General features: G+C 35.5%; 1 protein-coding gene across 3 annotated transcripts in view; it reads right to left on the bottom strand.

Annotated features, from left to right (window-relative positions):
* Window positions 1-1,098: 1,098 nt before the first annotated feature.
* Window positions 1,099-26,060, bottom strand: part of LOC115212801 (WD repeat-containing protein 37) — a 203,003-nt gene continuing 178,041 nt past the window's right edge. For all 3 annotated transcript variants that reach the window (XM_036503539.1, XM_036503540.1, XM_029781509.2), the window contains one exon: window positions 1,099-4,815. In XM_036503539.1, coding sequence (XP_036359432.1) covers window positions 4,693-4,815 — 123 coding nt within the window. In that variant the 3' untranslated portion in view covers window positions 1,099-4,692. The remainder of the gene's footprint in view (window positions 4,816-26,060) is intronic.

Here is a 26,060-nt window from a genome sequence, read left to right as displayed (position 1 = left end):
TCCAATCTCACCTGGCAAAGTTTCTACAGCTGGAGGCCCTTCCTAATACCAACCACTCCAAGAGTGTAGTGGGTGCTTTTACGTGCCACTGGCACGAGGGCCAGTCAGGCGGTACTGGCAATGACCACGCACAAAAGGTATCTTTTTACGTGCTACCTGCACGGGAGCCAGTCCGGCAACGACCACGCTCAAATATTATTTCCACGCTCGAATAAGAGAAAATCATCTCTGCTACAAGACATTTCTTAATTGAAATATAAGCACAATCTTAGGTCCATTATTGCACATGCAATCCAGTTTAATTTTTGAAAATCTAGTTGTTTAACCCAGAATTAACAACTTTTTAGCCAAATGTTATCCGAGTTGGCATTGCAAGAGATACTAAGATGCACAACTCAGAGACTAACAGTTGCTGCTTTAGTCGGTTAGAGTAACATTTCTAGCTTTGCCAGTGACAAATTCTCTCTTTTGTCGTTGCTTCTAAGTTCTAACAATGCAACAGAAAACTATTTTCTTAGCATAACTGTTGTAGCAATGCAAAAAAAAAATGCTTAAGTTTTAGTTATCATAACTGTTCTCAACATCCCAGAGTCTAACAACTCCAGTTGATTTATTACCCCCCAAAGTTTAAACAATAATATACAAGAGGCAGTGTCTTAGTTGTCTATCATAATAGAATACTAGAGACGGACACTTTCTGTTCTGGTACCTTATAGGATTTCTGCCGAAAACGAACTTTTTAATTGCTTACCATAAAAGTTTAATTGCTTACCATAAAAGTTTTAGCAAATCCAGAGAGAACTGTTTCTGTTTTAGTTCGACCTCCGAGCAGTTCTAGCAATGCCAGGGACTGACCGTTTCTGTTTTAATGTCTTACCATAGCAGTTCTGCAAACACCAAGGAGCAACAAACTCTAACTTTGTTTGATGATGTTTATCTATCATCAAAACTATTTCCTACCATGGCTGTCCAAATGATTGAGAATACTGTCTCCAATACACACACATGCATATTCACATTCACTTACCCACCATACACACAAAAATAAAACTGAGCTCGTTAAGCAGTCTTCTGATGAACAATATTCAATACAAAACATGAAGCCATGAAACTGTTTAATTTATTCAATGATATAACAACAGAGAAGCACTTGATAGCTGGGAAATAGCATTTCAAAATACAGTTGCAAATATCAGCCAACTCCATCGATGCAAATGGAGATCGGTGCCTGGAACTGATCTCCATCTGCTACGGTGAAGTTGTTGGTGGTGGGTGGGGGGTGTAATACTTCATTTCGGTTTTGTTTATAGTCTAAAGAAAATCTTGGCATAACTTCGTTGATTTTTGTATTTATTAAATTTATAGTCGTTGCTATGGTGAAGTTTGTTGTTAAGGCATGCTGCTACTGTTTTGTTTATATTTAATCTGGACGCTGACGGTCTTCCTCCCAGGGTTTGCCACTTTTCATGTTATTTCTGAAATTGGTTATTACTGGTATTTATCATTATTATTTGTTTTTGTAGTAGTTGCTGCTGATATTGCTGGAATGGTTAATATGGTTGGAATAAACTGACATTTATTCCAAACATTTGATTGACTTCTAGTTTTTTCAATTTCCTCTGCTCCAAACTTCGTTTCCTTTCTTTAATTAAAGTGGATGGGATTCTAGTGCAACATTCCGTATTTCAGCCCCTAATTTAATTCACCAAATTCATTTACTATTTGAATTATTTCTCTTCGCCCATTTTTCTTTTTAATTATTGGTCCAAAATTCTTCTTGTTTTTCTTTTTGTAAAAATCTTTATGAACTACTCAGCAGCCTTGGTGAGACTGCTGATGGAATCTAATTAGACTGAAACATGTCAAAAATTATGACCCTTGCCTACAAATAAGGGTCACCACTCACTAAACATGCAACTTTGGGAGATGAATTGATCTCTTCCAATTACCTCCATTGTTTCTTGGATATTCACAACTACTGCTAGGTTTTCGTTTACTTTCTCCTATTAAATTTTGATTAATTACGAATATTTTGTATATAGCTTTTGCTGTCACCCTTCAACATAATTTATTTCATGTTGACAGTCCTATAATGTGTAAAAAGTGCACTAAAAGTACTTCCATCATTACTTCCATAAACTAATTTTTATTCTTTTCCACATTGGATGAAAATATGGACCATTATCTATCACATGATAGCAAAGGGTTTCAAACACAAATTACGGTAAAAAAAAATTAAAAATATACATTTAAAAGCAACTCCAGTGGTTGATATGATTTCATCAAAAATACTTGAAACTCTAGCTCATTATTTTGGAGAGAAAGTTTACCATTCCTATCCAGGTCAATCTCTGGCTGTCTCTAATACACCAGCAAATTTTAAGTTCTTTATTTCAAAGATATTTTCAAAAAACTTGCCTATAATAATAAAACACAAAAATAAATTTCTTAAATTTTTGATTCTCTTTTTGCATTCTTATTCTTGAAGGACCATTGACTCATAAAAACTCCCTCTGTCAGTCCTTCCTCTAAAGCATTCACCAAAGACTAGTTTCATTGAACACTGTTTTTTCTCTTCTATTTTAGGTTTAATGTCTTTACTACTTCTCTCTCTGTCTATCTCACCCTTTTTACCTCTCTCTCTCCCCCTATACATACCTAGGGTGATATAAATCTGCAACACTTCTCTCTTTACAAACTAGAGAATCATGTACATCTTCCCTTACAGCAAAGCACCTGTTCTTACCTTTCCATCATACTTTAACCATTCATCACCTGAGCATAAAGCCATCTCCTTCAATATTATAACCTGCAAGGTTGTGGGACTTGTGAGTTACCTGGAGACCTCACTAATGCCAGGCATTAGGTAGAAAACCAAACCAAAGCAGGCATCAACCAGTGCCATCACAGAAAAAAAGTGTTAAATGGTAATGATTTTTTATATATATATTTTTTCAAATATTAATTAGAAGCCACTCAAGGTATGTAAACAAAGTCAAACACACACCTACACAAGGTGTGTGTGTATTGTTTGTTGGGTGGCTGCATTTTTTAAGTGTAAGGGAAAATAGTCTCAATACCTTTAGTGTAAAACCACCTTTTTTGTGACTTGCTTTCAGCTGTTTTTACACCAACGACATTGAGAATAAATTCTCTTATGCCTAAAAAAAAAAACCACAGCCACCCAACGAATTAACAACACACACATCTCATGTATATGTGTTCAGTTTTGTTTATATATATAGATATATATATAGAGAGAGAGAGAGAACATTATAGCAATGCAAAAAACCCATTTGAGATCTTGCCACTGACCAAGCAAGCAGTTTATATTCCACATTGATTACAGCAATATACTTTCTCAACATGGCCATCTGTTGAATGAGGAACTCTTCTGCTAGTGTTCGGAATAATTCTCGCTGGTACATAGGCTGATTTTTATTACTTTGTTCTAACTATTAAGAATTACATTGCAGATGAATTCCTAGTGGAAGCGATAAATGTATTATCAGCCGGGGGGGGGAGACGTTTCTAACTGATAATACAGAAATATCTATAAGCTGCTAGATTTTTTTTTTCCTTCTTTTTGCATAATATTGTAATTTCAACTCCATATACAAATATACATACAGAGGGTGCCCAAAACAAACTGTGTACACACTTTAACAGCTAATAACTCAATTTTCATTTCTTTTTTCAATTTAACTCATTAGAACTAATGAAAAGAGGAAAATTTACTCTCAGGTGCTAATGAAGGTTTGAAAATGCAGTGAAAGTGCAAAGACAGAAAGGAGTTTCAAACGGGTTTCAAACCTATGCGACTTTACTATCATTTGAATTAGAGATAAGTTTGAAGTAGATGGAACTGTTCATAATGTCCACAAGGAACATTCTGGAAGAACTTTTTTTTTTTATGGGGTTACTAAAGGACAAAGTTTATGGTACAAAAGCAGTGACAGTCAATGAACTCATTCATTGAATGAGAATGCACACAAATACCAAACGAAATATTTCTTGAGGTTTGCAATTCCATTTGCTCCACATTATCAGAAGTGGAACAGAATGGTCATTCATAAAAAAGTTAAATCATCTCTAGATTCTATTAAGTTTTGAAAATGAAATGCATTTTAATAAACACTGACTTTATAGTCATTCAATGTATGTATACACTTCGGGGGTAATCCCCTATGTATTCATATCTGTGTGTGTGTGTGTGTATATTTATATAAAATTAATGCAAATACACACCCACATATATATATATCTATATATATTAGTTGTTCAAAACCAAAGATCAATAAAGTTAGTTCATGTCAATATCATCAACAATACCTTTTAAAGGAGTGCTCCAGTATGGTCAAAGATTGAAAGCATTAAAAGACTGTGTGTATGTGTGGGCATATGCATCTGTCTGTCTGTATGGTTAATTTAATAGCATAGCGAGTTGATTGAGCTGTTGAACTCCATAGCTTTAATGTTAGACTTGCCTTACCAGACAAATAAGCATCCAATGAAAGACAGCCAAGCTTTACCAAATATGTGAAGAGGCAAGTTCTTACCCGAAACAACTGATGGACAAATTCTTTGAAAACAAACTAAAAAAGGAAATACATTCTAATAAATGTCTTAGATATATCTTCAATGACTGCATATTTCAGGTGACAGAAATACTCTTTTACAAATATATTCTTACTATTCCTTAGCAGCAACATTTATTTGCCAGCCCAAAACTTGACGATCAAATCCACATGAGAAGAGGTGGCACAAAGAGCTTTCTTCAGCCCAGGTTACGGAACAAACCATTCGACTGTGACCCTGTAAAGAAACAAAAATAGAAAATAAGGAATATTGTAAGTACAATTCTACAATTAATAAAGTAAAATTTATTTCCAACATCAATTAAATAATAAAAAATGTTGATTGTAGTAACAACGGCCACCAAGTTATACTCCAGAACAGCAGAAAAAAAAATTTAAAACAAGTTCTGATAACTTTTTTTATGTCCAGAAAATTCACCACAAACATTCTTGCCAGGGTAAAATTTCCTACAGCAAATTTTCCCTAAACGAGGCACATAAGCAGACTATAAACTAGAGAACTCATTTTAAAGAAATTATCTTTCTCTAATTGGTAGATTAATTGAGGAAGTTGCAATTTTAAGAAAACAGCCTTTTTTTTTTTGTCAGTATATTTTTTTCACAGCGAATTTCCCTACAACAAAAATGATAATGGCAAAATTTCCTACAAGCAGAACCTTTAGCAAAAAAACTGCCAGTGTAGTTTGTACAGATGGCAGTCCCAATCGACACAGGTTGAGTAAAGTTTCATCAGCCTGTTACAGAAGTAATGTTTGGATCTATATTCTTCCTCTAAAACCATAAATAAGCTATGTGAACTGGACATAAATGGGTTTGGCAAGATCTGTTGAAGGACCACTTCCTTCAAGTTACCAGGTTTTAATTGCTGTGAAATTTCTTTAAACACCAAAGCATCTCTTTTAGAAGTATTCCATTTCTTACAAAAGACTGACCTACTTAGTGTCTCTGATCTTCTGCCATTGGTTCTATTCTGACCAAACTCATTGAAGGTCAAGAAATATTTACTGGTATAAAACAGAAAACATTTGTTTTTTTGCTTTAAGTTTCAGTCTAAGGACTGTGGCCATGCTGGTGCATTGCCATTACTTTGCAAATTACATGAGTAATTAAAACTATGAAAGATTAATCTAATTACTTGAAATGGGTTAAAATAAGATGAAATTTTAAAATAAAGCCAGCTATGCCAGATGGATCTCCAATCTGCCACAAACCAATTTCTTATGCTGAGTGAAGTATTAATACTCGTAACTGCAAATAACCAAAATGATTAAAGGCTAAACAGTGACATTCACTGCAATAATCTGTTAAGATGTGGAATTAAAATGCTGAATATTTCTTTTCTTTCAGTATATATGAAGTTTGAGTAAAGTACAAAGACTTGAATTCCGAATATTTGAAAATAATCTGTGTCAACAGGAAAGTTTTCTTTTGAATAAATAATAATAATAATGTGAAGAGGCAAAAGTGGTAACAGTTAACTTGCTTTCATTGCCAGGAAATAATTCGAACAAGAAATACAATTAACTTCTCTCTGGTACCAATTCAAAAGAAATGTTTGATGCATCTAAAAAAATATATAGTTTAATGTAATTGAAAAAGACAGGACAAGTTGAATTTCACTATTCAATCAGTTTCTGTAGGAAGGGGTCAGAGCAGAAGCAGAAGATATTAAGACAACAGAAAACTTCTCAAACTATGCAAATAGAATAAATTGTGAGAAAAAGCAAAGAACAGCCATGACAAAACATTTATTTGATGTGAAAATAGTTCAATTTAAAATACTTTTTGACTAAGACCAGATGTAATTAAATAAATGATAGAGCACATGTTAACAAAAGTCAAATATATTGAAAGTTGCTCTCCATATTACTCCTGCTGAATAGATTGAAAGTTTAAGAATCAGATTTTAATAAACTTGTTTGAAAAGCTTTGCAAAATACTAAATAGTAATGAAAACTTTGTATTTACCTATTTTGATTTGTTTGGGTATATTCTAGATTATATTAAAATACTTAAAGCAATAATTAGATTTTCTAATAAAGTGAAGTGTATTCTAAAACTGTTGCTGCTGAGTTCAAAGGAAACTAATAAAAGATAATGATACTAACATAAAAACAGATTAAGAAGCCAGAGAGAAAAAAATTATCATTTTTATGGCAATTTAAAATAAAACCATTTGACTCTGATAAGCTAACACTTGAGATAGAGGGGGGGGATGTTAAGTGAGCAGAGAAGAGGATTGACTTAAAGACTTTTTGCAGAGAAAAAGAAAAGTTTTCAACTTGAAACATAGAATTAAATTAATAGATGTTTTCTCATTATTGCAACCTAACAAGAAGTTGGACAAGAGACAGTTTGATAAAATAAAATTGTCAATAAGATATGACTAAATAATTAATGGCATGTTGCAAGTGAATTGTATCATGTGAATATTTCCAAATTAGAATCCTAATCAAAAGGGAGAAAAACATTCTTTAGTCTAGAAGAGAAACTAATAAAACTGCTGATAAGTGTGAAATCAAGTCTAAACGAGGGCACTCAGAGAGCGCAAACCTCTGCCAAGGCAACACCAATGTCCTCGCAACGATTAGCCGGAAATGATAATTAAAATGAGAATATCTGAAATAAAATTGACTGCTCTCACAAACAAGAATACTAAAAATGAATCTGACCGTTCTCAAAAATGAATTAAAAAAAAAAATGGAAAAATATGCCAGAATCGTTGTCCGGTACCTGATCAATCCTAATGGTAGTCAGGGAATGTGAAGGTGGGTGTGCAGGCCATGTTTGTAACGGTGAGTGTGTGTCATCTGCAGTGGGAACAGGGACAGTTTTCTCTGTGAAGGCCTTTTTTTAGTCTATCCACTAATATAATGTCGTTACAACCATTAAAGTCTATAGTGAAAAATTTATGCATGAATGAAAGTGGAAAGGTGCTGTTAGCGGAGGTTGAACAACATCATTGCACAGAAAAACGCGAGTCTAAGAAGTAAGGCTTCCTTCAAGGCAGAGCTAGAAATGCGATTGTCAAGCAGGTAAGAGGTTTTAAACAGGAGCGATATATTCAAAATTGGCAAAACTAAAAATTGTTGAGGATAAATTAAGTCTATTATTGTTACTGAATATGTTAGTGTTATTTTATTTCTGAACGGTTTTGCAACCGTTTGATTTCTTTATCCTCCAGTTTCTACTAAGATAGAGACGTGAGTAAAATGAATAATAGAGAAACAAAAATAAAACTTTGAAAACAGCAACGCCACCATATCTTACATGGAAACGATGAGCATGCTTTCAAGGGAGATAATCAGAGAAAGACTTGAAAGTGAACATAAGACCAATAATCATATAAAGTAAATAATCCAGAATTCTTGTCCGGTACCAGACTGATCTCAAAATCTAATCAGTTTGTGCCAGTCACGAGGCCAAACACCCCTGAAGGTTTCATCCAAATCCATTCGGCAGTTCTTGAGATATCTTGACCATGGACAAACAAACATGGGTAGAAACAATATTTCCACCTTCGCTAAGGTGGAGGTAATAAAACAAAACATTCACATATTTAAAAAAAAATCAAACAGCCTCACCAGGTTCACTAAAAACTATTCCTTTGCACTGAATTTTGAACAGAACCTTCCAGCAGGTGGCATTAGATTCTAATGATTAGAATACAGAAGGAATGCACTGCCAATAACCAAAACCCGTAAACATTAACAAAGCCACTAACAATGATTGATTAAGTTAATATAGTAACATATTGTTGGCTATTAACACGTGTTACTCCTTATTAATGATTGCATTTTCAAACTCTGTTTAGGTTTCCAAGTCTTTAACTTAACCCTGTAAAAGACACTAAAATCCACTCTTGAATTGTCAATAGGTACAAAATGGCCATCTACAGCCAAGCCCGGCCTTGACCTTTGCCTTTTATTTTTTGGATAAAAATCAAGATTTATGGCTAAATGTTTACTTCTCAACAAAAGTGTGATTAGCCCAATTCCCCAACGACAAACACCCAAAAGATCTCTGATCAACCAAACAGCAAGTAGGGCAATGTACAACAACAACACAACAATAATAATAATTAGTAGTAATGATAATGATGTAGATACTATACTATAAAAGCCAATTTACAAATTTATTGTAATGATTAACAAAGTTTGGTCTTTAAAGCTAATCCAATTTAAATTGAATATATTTGATGGAATTTATTTCCAGTTGATTCTTACATTAAAAATCAAAAACTTTTTAGGTGAAGTCAAAGAACAGCAAAAAGAATTTTATCAAGTAATTACTGCAGAACTGTACATATGCTCTAATTATTTTAATGATATTTTGAAAATTAATATTAACTGGCAAAACCCATGAATATTTCATGGAATTAAACCCATTGGGTTATTTTTGAAAACTTTATCCAAAAAACCCTGAAAGCGTAGCCTGTGTTGTGTCTGTATGAAAAGATAGTCACTCATCTGCCACTCATTGAAAAGTGAAGGAAATTGGAATGAGACGATTATTTAATACACTTTATATACTTTATGCACAATTCTATAGACTTAATACACAGCAATCATAAAATAAATATTCACTCTTATTTTACCAGTTTTCCCATAAACAGAAAAAAATTACATTTTAAAATTTACATGGTCACAATTTCATATCAAGAAAAAAGGTTTGAGTAAAAAAATTATTTTATATGTAAAATATAGGGGGTCATAATTTCATGGGGGTAAAAATTTAATGCCACATGGCATACTCTGGAAACCACATCGTAGGTAACTTATAAGCCAAATTGATGGGTCAGAGCCAATACACATCTGAGTTTGCGTACACCTTTCAATCCAATACTTCTTTGCAAACTGTTCTTTGTGCAAGTTCTCCCTCTTCTTTTCCCTTGTTTGTCAGTGTTGATAACTTTATAACTCTCACATCAGATAATTTGCGAGCCCTTGAGAATGCAACATATAGATGGCTATCGCCGAATACAGGTTCAGGCAAGAACAGCCCCACTTTATCAAATGTCTGCCCTTGTAACTTATTGATAGTCATTGTATATGACAGGCAAACAGGAAACTGGTTTCTTTCTAAGGTGAATGGCAAGTTTGGGATGCATGTGTGTAAAGTGACAGGTGATATAAAAAACTTGGTTCAATTAAAAAAATTTTACTTTTTCCTATGCACTCACCATTGCCACCACCACCATCTCTCTTCCTCTCTCTACCTTTCTTTAATCTCACCATCAGAACATCACCCTTCTGCTAAAGTTATATTCCTAACTCTCCTCTATATTCCTACCTTCAACTAACTTTTTTAACCACATAATAAATATTACGTTCGGTCTCCCACATGCCATGGATGCTTGTCACTCCATCTTTTCTCTCTCCCTCTGCCTCACTCTTCACCTTATCCTTTCTCTTTCTCTCTCTCTCTCTCTCTCTCTCTCTCTCCCTCTGCCTCACTCTTCACCTTATCCTTTCTCTCTCTCTCTCTCTCTCTCTTCTTTCTTGCTCTTTCTCTCTAATCATGCCAAAGTATTACCAACAGGCTAAGTAATGAAATGACAGGCAGAATCATTACAAGATCTTATTTCCTTCTATCCCATTCAAATCATCATCATCGTCAATTAGAATCTGCTTTCCATGCTGGGAAGGGTTAGATGGTTTCACTGGAACTGGTAAGCCAAGGAGCTACACCAGGTTCCAGTCTGATTTGGCAGGGTTTCTACGGGTTGATGCCCTTCCTAATGCCAGCTAATTCAAGAGTGTAACGGGTGCCACCAGCATGGGTGCCAGTCACATGACACTGGCATCAACCATGACTATGAAGCTTCATGGCTGAGAAGCAAGCTTTTTACCACACAGCCACACTTGTGCCTCAATACAAAGATTGGAAAATAAAAATTACAAAGAAACAGCTTCAGTTTACCAATTATATATTTATGGATTCAACAAGACAGAGAACAGATCTATAAGTTGACTAAAATTTATATAGCATTTGTCTGGAGCCAAAAGACCGTTTTTAAAAAGCATGGACATCTCTGCCATACTTTTCTGTACATCAGTTTCTCTAACATTTAAAATATCATCATCAATGTTTTTGTATCAACTTTCCCATGCTGGCACTGGTGAGATGGCCCCTTTTTTTGAGGCACTGTTTAACATTTGGACACCCTTCATGATACAAACTATTTTGAATACTTCTTATAACATACAGGAATATCTTGCTGCATGCATAGATAAACACTTCAACAGAAAATACTGAAGGTTTTCATATTAAAAAGGTAAATCCTTTCAACATATAATCTTTTCTACTCTAGGCACAGGGCCCGAAATTTTGAGGGAGGGGGCAGTCGAATAGATCAACCCCTGTAAACAACTGGTACTTAATTTATTGACCTCGAAATGAAAGGCACAGTCAACCTTGGTGGAATTTCAACTCAGAACATAAAGACAGATGAAATACCGCTAAGCATTTCGCCCAGCATGCTAACGTTTCTGCCAGATCACTGCCTTCCTTTCAACATAGAATGTAAAAGGAGAAATGGAAGTCACTTTGGGACAACCTGTTGAGAGCAACAGATCAAATCTGTAGCTAGGCAAAGTCCTAACCAAACCAAGGGTGACATGGTGGTAGAACAGCAAAATAGACTGAGCCACAAAAATGAAGAGACATGCTTGAGAAGATGGGAAGAATGGGTGGAGCAGAGAAATAAAGCCAAGTGGCGAGAAGGGAAACTAGGTGACAAGTCTATCTAGGAAGGAGCAGAAAGGAAGAAGTTTGCCAATATTCTACAGTGTAGGGAGTAGAGGCATAAGATTGCAAGACAATGCATGAGAGATAATGAAAATATTGAGAGAGAGAAGTGGTTAATGGTATGGTTGCACCTTGAGATTCCAAGAAAAAAAAAGAGGCATGGAGGTGTTACTATGAAAAGCTATTAAATGTGGAAAATGCAAGGGAGAAGCAGAGTTTTCCTAACATGGACAGAACTAATCACAAGAAATTGTTGGAGCAGGTCATGGAAGTTACTTAATTAGCCCAACTAATTTATGAAGAGAGATAACTCGAATGAGATACAATTTGATTTTTGTGCCAAGGAGAAGCACCACTGATACTCTCTCTCTCTCTCTCTCTCTCTCTCTCTCTCTCTCTCTCTCTCTCTCTCAAGACAACTGCAGAAATATTTAACCAAAAATATTTAGTCCTACTTGACATTTGTTGATATGGAAAAAGCCTTTGATAGGATCCCTTCTCCCCTCTTTCATCTGGTGGTCACTACATAAACTAGGGGTAGATAAATGCCCGGTGTGACTGTCCAAGCCATGTTCAACAGCACTGTCAGTAAAGTGAAAGTCAGCAATGAGTATAGAAGTGGATTTAGTGTGCAGGCAGGAGTTCACGGGGGCTCACTTCCCAGTACCCCCCACACCTTATATGTTATAGTTCTCTAGGCCATAGCAGAAGAATTTAAAACTAGTTGCCTGTGAGAGCTGCTCTATGTCGATGGCCTCATTCTTACAGCTGAATCTGCAGCAGAATTAGAAAAGATATTCCAGATGTGGAAAGAAAACCTGGGATCAAAGAGCTTTGAAGTTAACTTAACAAAGACCAAAATTTTAGTAAGCAGGGAAATAGACAAATCACTAATCCCTCCAGAAAAATAGCCCTGTTCAACATGTAGAAGAGATGTGGGTAGAAATTGCATGTGATGTACCCAGTGCAAACTGTGAACCCTGAAGAAGTGCAGTAAAACCAGAGGAAGGTTAAGAGAGAGGTAAACCTAGTGGTCAACGACCTGGGAGCAGCAGATGGTTTCTGTTATCTTGGTGACCTAATTGGCAGAGGAGGAGGAGGAGGAGGATGCTCTGAAAGCAGTAGATAAAGGCTAGAGAGTGTGTGGAGAGCAATTACTTTTGTTGGTAATAAAACCAGAATGAAAAGAAGCAAATGCTTGTGTATGGACAGCCATGCTACATGGAGGTGAGACATGGGTCACAAATGCAGAGGTTATGCTAAAACTAGACAGAAATAAAGCTAGCATGCTCTGCTGGGTGTGCAACGTCAGTGTGTGCATAAGCAACAAAGCGTAAATGTGTTGAGAGAAAACTTAGGCATAAACAACATTAAATGCAGTGAACAAGAAGGAAGACTTTGCTGGTTTGGTCAGGTGATGTGTGGGGATGAGGAGAGCTGCATAAAGAAGAATTGATCACTAAAATGTGACTGGAATCTATGAAAGAGGAAGACTGAGGAAGACGTGGGATAAGAGACTGGAGACTGACCTCCAGATGTTGAGCCTCACAACAAAGATGAAAAAGGACCAAGATGACAGGTGATTTGCTACATTGAAGAGAGCCCCTTATATTGAAGCATAAACGTGGCCTTGCTGTCCCTGACACATCTCTCTCCAACTCATCTTCCTAACACCCACTCTTCTGACCAGGGCACTAATCACTCAGCTGCCATAATTATGAGAGCAAAACTAGACATATTTTAGTTTAATGCTACTCTAATAGTCCACTCCTTGTTAGTGATCCGATTCTTGGTAAATAAGTGAAGAGTTCCCCTCCTCACATAAGACATGGCCAAAGATGAATTACAACCCCTTCAGCTAATTGGAAAACGTATAACTCATCTGTTTGTTGCAATACCATAGTTTTTCATGATTATATTTAAAATAAGGGAAGAAAAAAAGGAGCTTGCATCGGCAACTGACTCATACTAACAGAAACACAGTCAACATTAAACACAAAGGAAAAAACTGGAGCATCAACTGACAAAACATTTCCCAAGAACATCTGTTAATCCTAATGATGTTGCCAATGAGTCAACCTCACCAGCTTCTCGATCTCCAGTAAGGTCATCTCTTCATCATATGCTCTACTCTAGTAATAATGGATCTGATGAGTGAACATCATCAATTTCTCCTCCTACTACTCCTCTTATAATAATTATTCCGTCTACAATACGGCCAAAATTACTCATGCTAATCATCACAGCAACTTAATGAGGAACCAACATCACCGTATACAGGAACCACAGAATCACAAAGAGGGGATAAAAAAGAAAAACAGCACCACATGGAAGTTGCAGAATTCAGAAAAATACAATCACTAGCAGCATCTGTCTTTTGTATTTGGGTGAATGTTTCTAGTAAAATAATTGTAGTTTGTTCGTTATCATATATATGCCGGTGGCACATAAAATACACCAATCCGACCGTGGCCGTTGCCAGCCTCGCCTGGCACCTGTGCAGGTGGCACGTAAAAAGCACCCACTACACTCACAGAGTAGTTGGCATTAGGAAGGGCATCCAGCTGTAGAAACATTGCCAGATAAGACTGGAGCCTGGTGCAGCCTTCTGGCTTCCCAGATCCCCGGTCGAACCGTCCAACCCATGCTAGCATGGAGAACGGACGTTAAACGATGATGATGATGATATATATTTGTTGTATTTGAGGATGATCATGTTGCCAGTTTAGCCAATAAAAACATACACACTATATATTTGGTGTTTCACTTCAGCCTTATTTTATATTAATCGTATTTCGTTCAGTTCTTTCGTCACACTTCTGTGACCTCATCAGTGGTCCTTTGCTTTCTTCTTTCCTTTTTGTGTCTCCTTGATCATTAGTAAGGAGAGACACACAAAAAAAGAAAGAAAGCGAAGGACCACTGATGAGGTCACAGAAGTGTGATGAAAGAACTGACCGAAATACGATTAATATAAAATAAGGCTGAAGTGAAACACCAAATATATAGTGTGTATGTTTTTATTGGCTAAACTGGCAACATGATCATCCTCAAATACAACAATATCCATTTCAACACACGAATACACATCAAGAATCTTGCAAAACGAATATATAAACATATATATAAACAAATCCAAATCAAAATGAAAATCAAATTCGATGACTGGCATCCGTGCTAGCGGGGTACAAAGAGCACCATACGGGGGTGATCGTTGACAGAGCGGCTGACCGGCTTTCGTGCCAGTGGCACATAAAAGGGCACCATTCGAGTGTGATCTTTACCAGCATTGCCTTACTGGCACTTGAGCCCGTGCCAAGAGCACCATCCGAGCATGATCGTTGCCAGAGCAGCCAACTGGCTCCGTGCCGGTGGCATGTACAAGGGCACCATTCAAGCGTGATTGTTACCAACGTTACCTTACTGGCACCCTGTGACGGTGGCATGTGTAAAAAGATTCGAGTAAGGTCATTGCCACTATCGCTTGACTGGCCCTGTGCCGGTGGCACGTAAAAAGCACGCACTACACTCTCAGAGTGGTTGGCATTAGGAAGGGCATCCAGCTGTAGAAACTCTGCTAGATCAAGATTGGAGCCTAGTGCAGTCATCTGGTTCACCAGCCCTCAGTCAAAGTCGTCCAACCCATGCTAGCATGGAAAGCGGACGTTAAACAATGATGATCTATGTGTGTGTGTGTGTGTGTGTGTATGTATATATTGTTTTTTTTAGATTTGTCATTTCTAATAAAAAAAAAACTATAAAAAACACACATTTGTTCAGTCTGCAAATCACTGCAAGTTTTCTACTTTCACTTTTGCCCATTTCTCTCTCAATACAACAAACAACTTTTTATGGAATATACCTTGAATTTAGATACACAAGAGAATTTACTAATTCAAATGAAGTTTTCTTTCAATAATGAAATTCATATGCATGATAAATTTTAACAAGTTTATGTTAATGCATAAACTTCTTATCTGAATATTGTGTCTACAGACTGAAGGAGGTTTATTTATAAATGTTAATTACAATAACAACTTTTTCAGTTGATGGATGTGGACATTTTGGTTACATGACACAAATAGAACTACTCAGAAATGATGTGTTTTTATTGGTGAGGGAAGTAAATTATGTAAATATAATTCTTAATATTTCCTTGATTACAACTTTGTAAAGAGGATTGATTGTGTGTTCATGTTAAATGAGTTTGAAAACAATGAAAGAATAGATTTGTTTTAAACAGCAGGAAGAGAGAGCAGGCAACTGAGACAGAGAATTAGATAACAATTTTAGTGAAATGGTAGCATTGGTTTGAGAGACTGACAGAAGAGGAAAAAAGACACCAATAAAACTAGGTGGATTACACTCAATTGGGGACAAAGATGGGGAATTGTATATCCTGGAGTACAAAGGCTGAGGATGGGTCTGGCATTTTGTCAGTAAGTCATGTCTGTGTATATATAAATATATATACACACACACACGTATATAACCACTTCCAGTGATGCATTTCTACACTTTTCTCCTACAAAGAAGCTTCTGGGACAATCTGCTCACCCATAGACACCACTGCCATCTCACATTTGATGCTGATTCTCAGTTCTTTAGAATACTTATATATGTACATACTTATTCATTCATGTTTACATCCATTTTGCCCCTGCTAGCATAAGGTTAGACGTATATTATTGAGGCATTGTTTTATGGTTGGATCCCCTTCCTGTCACTAACCCTTAACTGTTTTTCAAAAAATGGATCTTTCATTTTAGATGCCTTTCAAAGTGCTGATCCAGCGGAGAATTTGTTAAGAAGAAAATAATAATAATATACTTCACCACTTAAAGCTCAGAAATTTTTTATGTGAAGCACACAGAATGCAAGCATTCACTCAAACACACACACACACACACACATATTTAATAACAGTTTGACTTAGCTCCACAAAGTTTCATGGGTAAAGAACACATCTACATTATCAGATATAAGAAGCCAGAGTAAAGAGAATCTAAAAGAAATCTAAAATGGCTTCTGGAGGAGTGGATTTTGGCCTTCGTTGGTCAGCTCAGACCATACCGGTTGCTTTAACTTAGTTTTTTTCATTTGATGCTCCACATGCTATAGCAGACTCTTAACAATATAACCATCTTTGTATCATAATGTACATACAGCACTGAGAAAAGGCCCATTTAGGCCAAAATGCATCTAGCATATCTTATATCATCATAATTGTGTCATAGTGGTCACAGTTACCGTTTAACACACTCTTTTTATAATTATGTATACTTTCATTAACCCATTTCCTTTTAAAGCAGTATAAATCCTTCACTGAGATACTGTACCATAGAATATTACTAACCAGATTTTAAATTGGTACTAAAAGACTTTGATACTTCATATTACCCCAAAAAAATGTATAACAGCCTACATGTGATTTCTAAGAATAAGGTGAAATTGCCACATCCTTTTCTCTTTAAACTCACTTTTTTTTTTTTTTGCAGTTTAAGAAGAAACTCTCTTTTGATACGGGGACCGGGGTTATCACTGATGCTTCTTAGGTTGGGTTTGTCATCTAAATTTCTAACTTTAGGATGGCAAAATATTGTACAGTGAAAATTACATTCCAGTTTGGGTAACAGTTTTCATTTGTGATTATCATCTATCTTGAAGATTTCAAAAGTTTATATTTAGTTCTACAAAAGAAAAAAAAAAGCAAAGCTTCAATGTATTTGGTATTTATACAAGTGACACTATTGTAGTTGGCTACTATTCATTAGTATTGCTGAGGTAAAGATTTATTTTCATTCTTTGAATGCTGAAAAAATAATATAAACACACTTTGGTAGAAGAATTTAATTTCCCGCATGAATGATTGTGTTATACTGAAGATAAGGAAATAAGGGTGGGAGGGTAGCTATGGGTGAGCAGGGTTTCAGGAAATTAAACTATTGTTAAACACAGTATTCCTTACAAGTACAAGGAAGAGACAGCAGCATCTTGTGCCAAAATGGGAGGATAAAGAAAAAGATGTACATTGAAGATGTGGGTAAGAAAGAAAATCGAAGCCAGTGACAGATTATTTCACTGATGTTCCTCTGTTGATACATGTGGAATTGGTTGTGAATCGATTCAGGTATCCTTAATTGGAACTATGGTTAAATGAAATTACATATTACTTGTGGAGATATTTTACAAGTTCTATCCCTAGAAGAGAAAGAACTTGTAGCTTAATGCTTGATGATTGATATAAAAACAATGACAAATATATTTAATAATCAGACGTTAGAGAAGAAACTTTTATCTGGAAACACAAACATTTGAAATCCAGAATAAAATGAATGGATTAAAAAGATAAGAAGGAAATGATTTGAAAGATTTTACAAGGAAGATGTCAGCATCCCCTTTATATGGTGAATCCACAGTTGACTGAGTCAGGTGGTAAAACTGTTGGGTTCCACTATCAAAATTCAGCTGTTCAATCAATTGGCTGACGACATATATGCACCCTTAATGACTGACACACTCGTACCCTTAAGCGAGTGCTTTTCTGTTTGTACAGACTAAATTTCTTGCATCAGTCAGATGGAATTTGGTTGAGGCAGATTTTCTGTGACTGGGCACTCTTCCTGTCACCAACCTTCACCTGTTTCCAAACAAGGGAATTTCTTTCTCAGATATATTTTCCATGAAAGCTTGAAAATGAACAACATGGTGATGCCCATTTGTAACTGTTGTATGATGTCAACAGAAGAGTATCCACACACATGATGGGATTCTTTCAGTTTCCATCAACCAAATCCACTCACAAGGCTTTGGTTTGGCCAGGGCTATTGTAGAATACATTTACCCAAGCCCTGGAAATGAACCCAAGACCACATAGATGGGAAGCAAGCTCCTTAACCACAGATGTACCCATCATTCTTTCATGAAAACTAAAACAAATATCTTAAATTATTTTTTTCACCTGTCATTCTTAAGAGAATTCTCTTGATACAACAAGCAGTTTCAATTGTCTTTCACCAAAGATTTTTACTTCTTACAATGAATTTTTTTTTCTCATTAGCCCCCCCCCCCCCCACACACACACACATTATACTACAAGCAGTAGAGGACTAAAACAAATGGTTACACACATCAATTTCCATCAAATGCCAACTTTTTATTATTCAAATTGATTATTAAATTCAATGGCTTCAGTTTGTTTTCCTAGGTTCATCAAGGAACACTTTTACCCTTTCAATAACCATCATCATCATTATCATCATCAGCAACATTTTACATCAATTTCCATGTTGGCGTTGGTTGGGTGAATCAGCAGACAGAGCTAGTAAGAATTCAAAGGATTTTCTTCCCCTGGACAAATTAGGGGATCTCATCTCACTCCCATTTCCTTTTAGGTCTTGGTTTCTATAGCTGGATCCACTTTTTAACACCAGCCATGTTACAGAGTGGACTGGGCTCCAGCATTAGAGAGGTAACCATGTCCTTGATAAACTCACAACCCCACACTTCTACTCTCTAGTCAACCTCTTTGCAGAGGGGGAATATTTGACATGGAGAGGATAGTAAATATAATTAGTTCCAAATTTTGGCACAAGGTCAGCAGTCTTAGGGGAGGAAGAGGAGGAGGAGGAGATAAGTCAATTACATTGACCCCAGGGCTCAACAGGGACTTGTTTCATCAACTCCAAAAGGACGAAAGGCAAAGTTGACCCTGGTAAAGTTTTAACCCAGAATGTAAAGAAGGATTGAATACTGTTAAACATTTCACCCAGCTCACTGCCTTTAGGAGTATATATAATTAAAATCTAATTAGATTTTTGGTTTACATGTAGTAAAGATATTTCTGAGACATTATAACAAATAGTATAAGATATTAACATCTCGATAAAGAATATGGGGGAAAAAGAATAAGAAATAGAATAAAGTATGACTGTATGAAAAGTATGGTTTATTGAAGTGTCGAAATAGTTAGAGACTAGAATGAAGAAATCTTTAATTTACTTCAAACAACAACAACAACCACCCTTTGACTACCAAAACAAAGTATATTCCAGAGCAGCTAACAACATGATTAAATATGTGGAGTTGATTTGAATAAGAAAAGCAGGATAGCAAGGTAACAATTCAACATTAAAATAAGACACTAAAGTAGGAAATGACTTTCATAACAATTGCTGATAAGCTAATCTCGTTGTATCAGAATGGTACAGATTATATTCTACAAGATTAATGTGTGTGCATGTGTGTATGTTGTGATTGCTGTGTTTGTGATGTAAAAGTTAATCTTATTGTTGTCAATTAAATGATGTCTTTGATGAAAATACTTCAAATTGTCGTAACCCCATAAACTGGTACCCCGCCTTCCTGATTAGCATTTATTATTTTACTGATCAGCACCATTAAATTGATCACAGCTTGTAATTCTAGTTTAATATAATCTAACCTAGTCACAGTTAAATAAAGCAGAACAGTCTTGTTTATCAGGCAGCTTAATGTAAATTAGCAATATCTAACTTCTAGATATAGTAAGATGTTTATCTTCACTGATCTATAAAAATTATTTAGAAATTTATTGAGTATCATTTTCTTTTGTAATTTTGCCATTCACTTTTCAGTATAAGTGTTGGAACCAAGCCAAATTCATTTATCTCAATAATAATAATAATGATGATGATGATAATTACTAAAGCACATCAGTGATAATTAGGAAGACAAAGCTGAGATTATCAATAGCGTATGTTAGTAACACCATCAAAACAATATCAAATGTCCATCTTTGACATCTTTGAATGAATTCGATTGTTACTTTTGTTATCGATTAAGATTGAAAATAAATCTTTAGCAACAAATTAAAATAATAATCCTTTCTACTGGAATCACAAGGCCTCAAATTTGGGGGAAGGGAGCAAGTCAATTACATCAACCCCACTGCGTAACTGGTACTTATTTAATTGACCCTGAAAAGGTGAAAGGCAAAGCTGACCTTCACAGAATTTGAACTCAGAACATGAAAAACGGATGAAATACCGCAAAGCATTTTGCCCAGCTTGCTTATGATTCTACCAGCTGACCACCTTTGAAATTAATAATAATAATAATGTAACCATGCAAGCTCCTCTACAAGAACCTGGTCGGCACCCACCATCTTGTTCTTCTCATCTCCTAGAAGACCAACCCCACCACCCCACCAACTCTATCAGGGTTCATAGTCTTGCAAGTTTTATGGCAACCTCACTAGTGATGGTGGAATGACAAAAGCACCCAGTACACTCTGCTAAGTGGTTGCCACATTAGGAAGGGCATCCAGCCATAGAAATCCTGCCAAAGCTGACATTGGAGTAGAATGCAGTTTTCAAACCCAGGCAATTATTATCAAACCGTCCAACCCATACCAGGATAGAAAGCAGACTTCAAATGATGATGACAATAATAAAAAATAAAAGACCAACCACAAATGGTAGGACACATACTTTTTGTAATATTTCATATTTGTTGGCACCTCAGCTTAATAATCCTGCTTACCTTCAATAAATTGTTTTGATAAAAATGAAAAGAAAAATGTGAAATAGTGACATAAAGACTTCACTAGTTAATCAGAATAGAAACAACATGTTTATCATTATTATACTATAATGACAACACTCCCACATAACAATGACAGTCTTCCATGGAACCACATAAAAATTACAGTCTTCTGTGGTACTACAAAACAATAACAGTCTCATATGGTACCACATAATGACAGTCTTCTATGGTACCACATAACAATGACAGTCTCCTATGGTATCACATAGTAATGACAGTCTTCTATGGTACCACATAACAATGACAGTCTTCTATGGTACCACATAACAATGACAGTCTTCTATGGTACCACATAACAATGACAGTCTCCTATGGTATCACATAATAATAACAGTCTTCTATGGTACCACATAACAATGACAGTCTTCTATGGTACCACATAACAATGACAGTCTTCTATGGTACCACATAACAATGACAGTCTTCTATGGTACCACATAACAATGACAGTCTTCTATGGTACCACATAACAATAGTCTTCTATAGTACCATATAACTACAAGCAAAATAAACTCAGTATATATATATATATGAAGGTTCACAAATGCAAAGTGAAACCATATTGAAATAAACAATTAGGTTAGCAGCAAACGATGTTGGTATATAAGAACGATTTGTGACAAAAATCAATATCAGATTCTTAGCTTAGTATTGAAAAGTTGTATACTTTATTATAGATCTCCACTACTAGAAATCAATAGATTCATGGCGCAGCTGCTTCTATGGGCCACTGGTTTAACTAAGTCACTACAATGGCAAAATTATTTTTAACTTAAGAAATATGGCCAATTTAACAAGAATACAAAAATGTTGAATTCAAAGAATAATCCATTGGAAAAGTTGCTAATTCTCCTTCTCTATAAGCAACTTTATTTGTTCCAAGAGAGCCTAACAACAAAAAAGAACAACAAATGATCACTTTGAAAGCAAAATAAACTCCAGTTTATGTGTTTGATTGTTTTCTATAAATTATTTTCAAATTTCACTAAATCAATCTTCAATCAACCCAAATTCATTCCAATGAAAACTGAAAGTGATATTACTGATGGAAAACTATTCAAAGAATATGTTCCACACTAAACAAACCAACAGCTGAAGCCAGATGCAAACCATAAACATTTGCAGGCAATTTTTTTGAAAACTATTTTTTATCTGAGCATATTTTTGTTTACTTCTTTGCAGAAAATCTGGTTCAATTAAGAAATGATTTTGTTATGACTAATCAGATATATGGAATGTGTGTGATTATTTCATAATTAATGTGCAAGCCATCTAAACATTCTTCAACAAGTATTATGCAGAGATGCTTAGAAAAGAAATAAAACAACCAAAATTAAGGAAATATTGGTGGTTCAGCCATCATCATCATCATCATCAACATTTAATGTCCTTTTTCCATATTGGCATAGGTTGGATGGTTTGACTGGAACTGGCAAGTCAGAAGACTGTGCTAAGCTCAACTGTCTGCTCTGGAATGGTTGGCCGATGCCTTTCTTCCTTACACCAACCGCTTTACAAAATGTACCAAGTGATTTTTACATGGTAGTTAAAGTAAAAACAATGTGAAGATATTTTTACATTAAAGTGATTCAGATTGACAAATATATTCCCATATATATATAATTTGAAGACATTTCTTTTTCAGAATAGGAATTATGAAGACATGAGTAAAATTAACAACAAATTTTGGATTGTTTCCAAAAATTGTTTTATCAACAAAGGTTTCAGTTGATTTACAATTTTGTGTTTTGATTATATTTCAGATTCAGTCAATCAACAAAAAATATGTCACAATTCTTAAGCAAATATGCAAATTAAGTAGAATGATTGATAGGCTTATTGCATTAAAATATGGTTTCTGATTACAAATATCTTGGGTCATACATATCATCATCAGAAAAAGATTTTCTAACTAGAAAGGGTATGGCCTGGCCAGCTTGTAATGATATGCATAAGATCTGGTCATCAAATTTAAGTAGAAATTTCAAACTTGAAATCTTCAAAGCCACAGTCGAACCAATTCTAGTATATGGCTCAGAAACCTGGACGTTATCAAAGAAGCTTGAGAGGCAGCTGGATGGAACCTACACTCGCCTCCTTATAACAGCTCAAAATTTCTCGTGGAAGCGTCATCCAACCAAAGTACAAATATATTGGAAATTACCACCTGTATCATCTCTTGTGAAAGGTAGAAGAGTTCAGTTTGCTGGACATTGTTGTTGAGCTGAAAACGTGGAAATTTCTACTCTTCTCCTCTGGAAGCCCTCTGCTCGTGATACCAGAGGGTGCACACTCTCCTACCATGATGTAATCTCTAGGGATACAGGCATCCAGCAACAGGGCCTCCATAATGCTATGATGGACTGTGAAGTCTGGCGTAACATAGTAAATTCCATTGTCTCGACCACGGTCGAACAATGATGATGATGAAAAGTTTGTGATGTTAGATATAAATCCTCAACATCCAATTGCCCAACAGTTGATTTCTTTCATCTCACAGAATCCATGGAATAGAAGCACAAGTCCAAAATCTAGAAGCAGGGCCTACAATCCTAGGTTGACTAATATCATGCAAGGTTTTAATTATGAGTTGTTGATGAACAAAGACAACCAGGTATTGTGTACTACCTTGATATATACCATATTTTCCAGTCTATGAGAGACACCCCAACTTTACAAGTATATTTTATGAAAAAAAGAAATTTAATATGTTTCATCACACACACACACACACACTCGGAACAGCAACCGTAATATGGTCACATTAGATTCATGACAATATTTTGTTACATTTAAGAATAAAAAAGCACATCTTGTACGCCACCAACGTACACAGTAATTATTCTTGGTGATGTTGAAACAATCTTTCCCTATTTATGACTTAACTACTTAAACCTATGTAAACACTCAACAGTGTCTTCTATACTACAAAAGAGCAACTGCTCTGGTTCACATTTGTAAATATTTATAAGGTGTTTGTTCAGGGAACATGCACAAGTCTGATGTGAGGGATCTAAGTTGCAGATAAATAATGACCAAAAGTAAAAGCTAATCATGGAGTGGAAGGTCATACCGTTAGCATGATTGTGTTTCAGTGGAAGTAAAATTGCACAGAAGAGTGAGGGAAGCATGACTAATCTCATTAGAGGACACACCCTGCCGGATAAACCTGACAGTAAATGTCTTGTCTTAGGGATGAGAATGTTTTCAACAACATTATCCTGGATGAGTGACCATTATGGACGATGTAGAGCAGAAGATGTTGGTTTGCCAAAACAATAATGGCATCAGTGAAAAGAGGAAAAAAATGATGATAACAAACAGAGGGGATCGTTTACAGTCGGTTACTTTCAAGACTTTGACAGTGAGACGAGTGGTTATTTAGTTGGCAAAATCAAAGAGATTGTCGTTCTGCAGGAAAGGAATTATTGTTGTGTGTTTGCAAAGATTTAAACAGATAACTTTAGAGAGAACCCATTAAACAGTTTGGTGAGGGCAGAGCTCATCTTCTGAGTACAGAGATAAGAGGGGAGAGTAGGGACACAACTAGGTCTAATACTGTTCTTGGGGGGAAATTTTCTACACTTGTCAGCAGTATGAACAAAAAGAGAACACAGTTTTTGGATTGTGTGTGGAGACAAAGAATTTGCAAATAACATTCTATTCCAGACATTTAATAAGGTTTTGTTAATTTTCAAGATAAACTTATCCACTTTGTAAGGAATCAGAGGACCAACTTGAAGCCAAATACCATTTCAAGTTTTAATCAAAGAACTCTAAATAATAGAAATGGTAACACTTTAATTCAATGACTTTAAAATATTTAAAGCAACCAAAGATAAATTATTTTTATTTTCTAGTTTAATCAAAAGTAATATTTCTCTTTAATATTATAAATATTCTAAAACAGGTCTTTCAATAGAGAATGGCTAATCTTGGATAAGCTTTAAGGAAATATCTTTTGGAATTTTTACATTGGAAAAAATTGTTTGGATAAAGAATAATACAGATAAACTTGATAAATTTTGCTTCATATTTTCTAAGAGCTAACTATTGAGTAACATTTCTTAAGGCCTCTGAGGAACTGAAGAAATATGAACTTTAGGAATCAGTTATCTACAGAGAATTCCAATGCTATGATAAAATAGGATCAAATCAAAATATTCCTATGAAATGATGCCAAGAGACATTACATATTCCTAAACCTGCCGTTCTATCAAAACAGTCTGTGAAATGTTTTATTGCAAAATATTGCTTAAAACAAATTGTAAAACAATAAACTAAAACATAAGTTTAGAATATAAACAGCATTTTATTGATTGATTTTGCTGCTGAAGTGATTGATACTCACTAATTTTACTGTTGTAATCGTGACAACCACTGCCAACCTTTTCTTCCCACAAACTAACAACAAAATAGAAATAATCCTTTCTACTAAAGGCACAAGGCTGGAATTTTGGAATAAGGGGTCTCATTGGTTACATTGACCCCAGTGCTCAACTGGTAATTATCCCCAAAAGGATGAAAAGCAAAGCTGACTTTAGTGGAATTTGAACTCAAAACATAAAAACAGAAAAACAGCTACAAAGATTTTAGTCTGGCAAGCTAATGATTGATTTCAAGGGCCACAAGGGCCAAAGGTGTTGGGGGACAGCACAAAGGCAAAAGACATATGAAAGCAACAAGACTATTAAAAACACAATGATAAATCACAATAAATACTAACAAAATGGAGTGGTGGTGAGGGGGGGGTTAATTACATCAGGTGATTCAAGGGACACAAAACTATGGATTACCCTAACATGTTAAAGATAAGCACTTTCCCCCAGTCCTTGCTGCCAACCTACAATCAGAAAAGCTAGTGCTAAGCCTTTCATACACACTAGTTTCACATCTCACCCTCGCTTTCCCCTTTCATGGAATTTACTGGAAAGTAACACCTTCCTCTCTACCCTACCATTCTCCTTAAGTTGTATTTGACCTGAGAGGAAAACCATTATCACAAGATATACTATTTGATGGTCCAGTCAAAAAGAAGGTGGTTGGCTGAATTGGAGCCACCAGCAACATAGCTATTAGTTGCTGGCACCCCACTCCTGGCCATGGCTGAAGAGTTTATCCCAAGCA

The sequence above is a fragment of the Octopus sinensis genome, linkage group LG6 (assembly GCF_006345805.1).
Source record: "Octopus sinensis linkage group LG6, ASM634580v1, whole genome shotgun sequence".
NCBI classification, from domain to species: domain Eukaryota; kingdom Metazoa; phylum Mollusca; class Cephalopoda; order Octopoda; family Octopodidae; genus Octopus; species Octopus sinensis.
The sequence above is the reverse complement of the archived record's forward strand: the minus strand, read 5'-3'. Positions and strand labels throughout refer to the sequence as shown.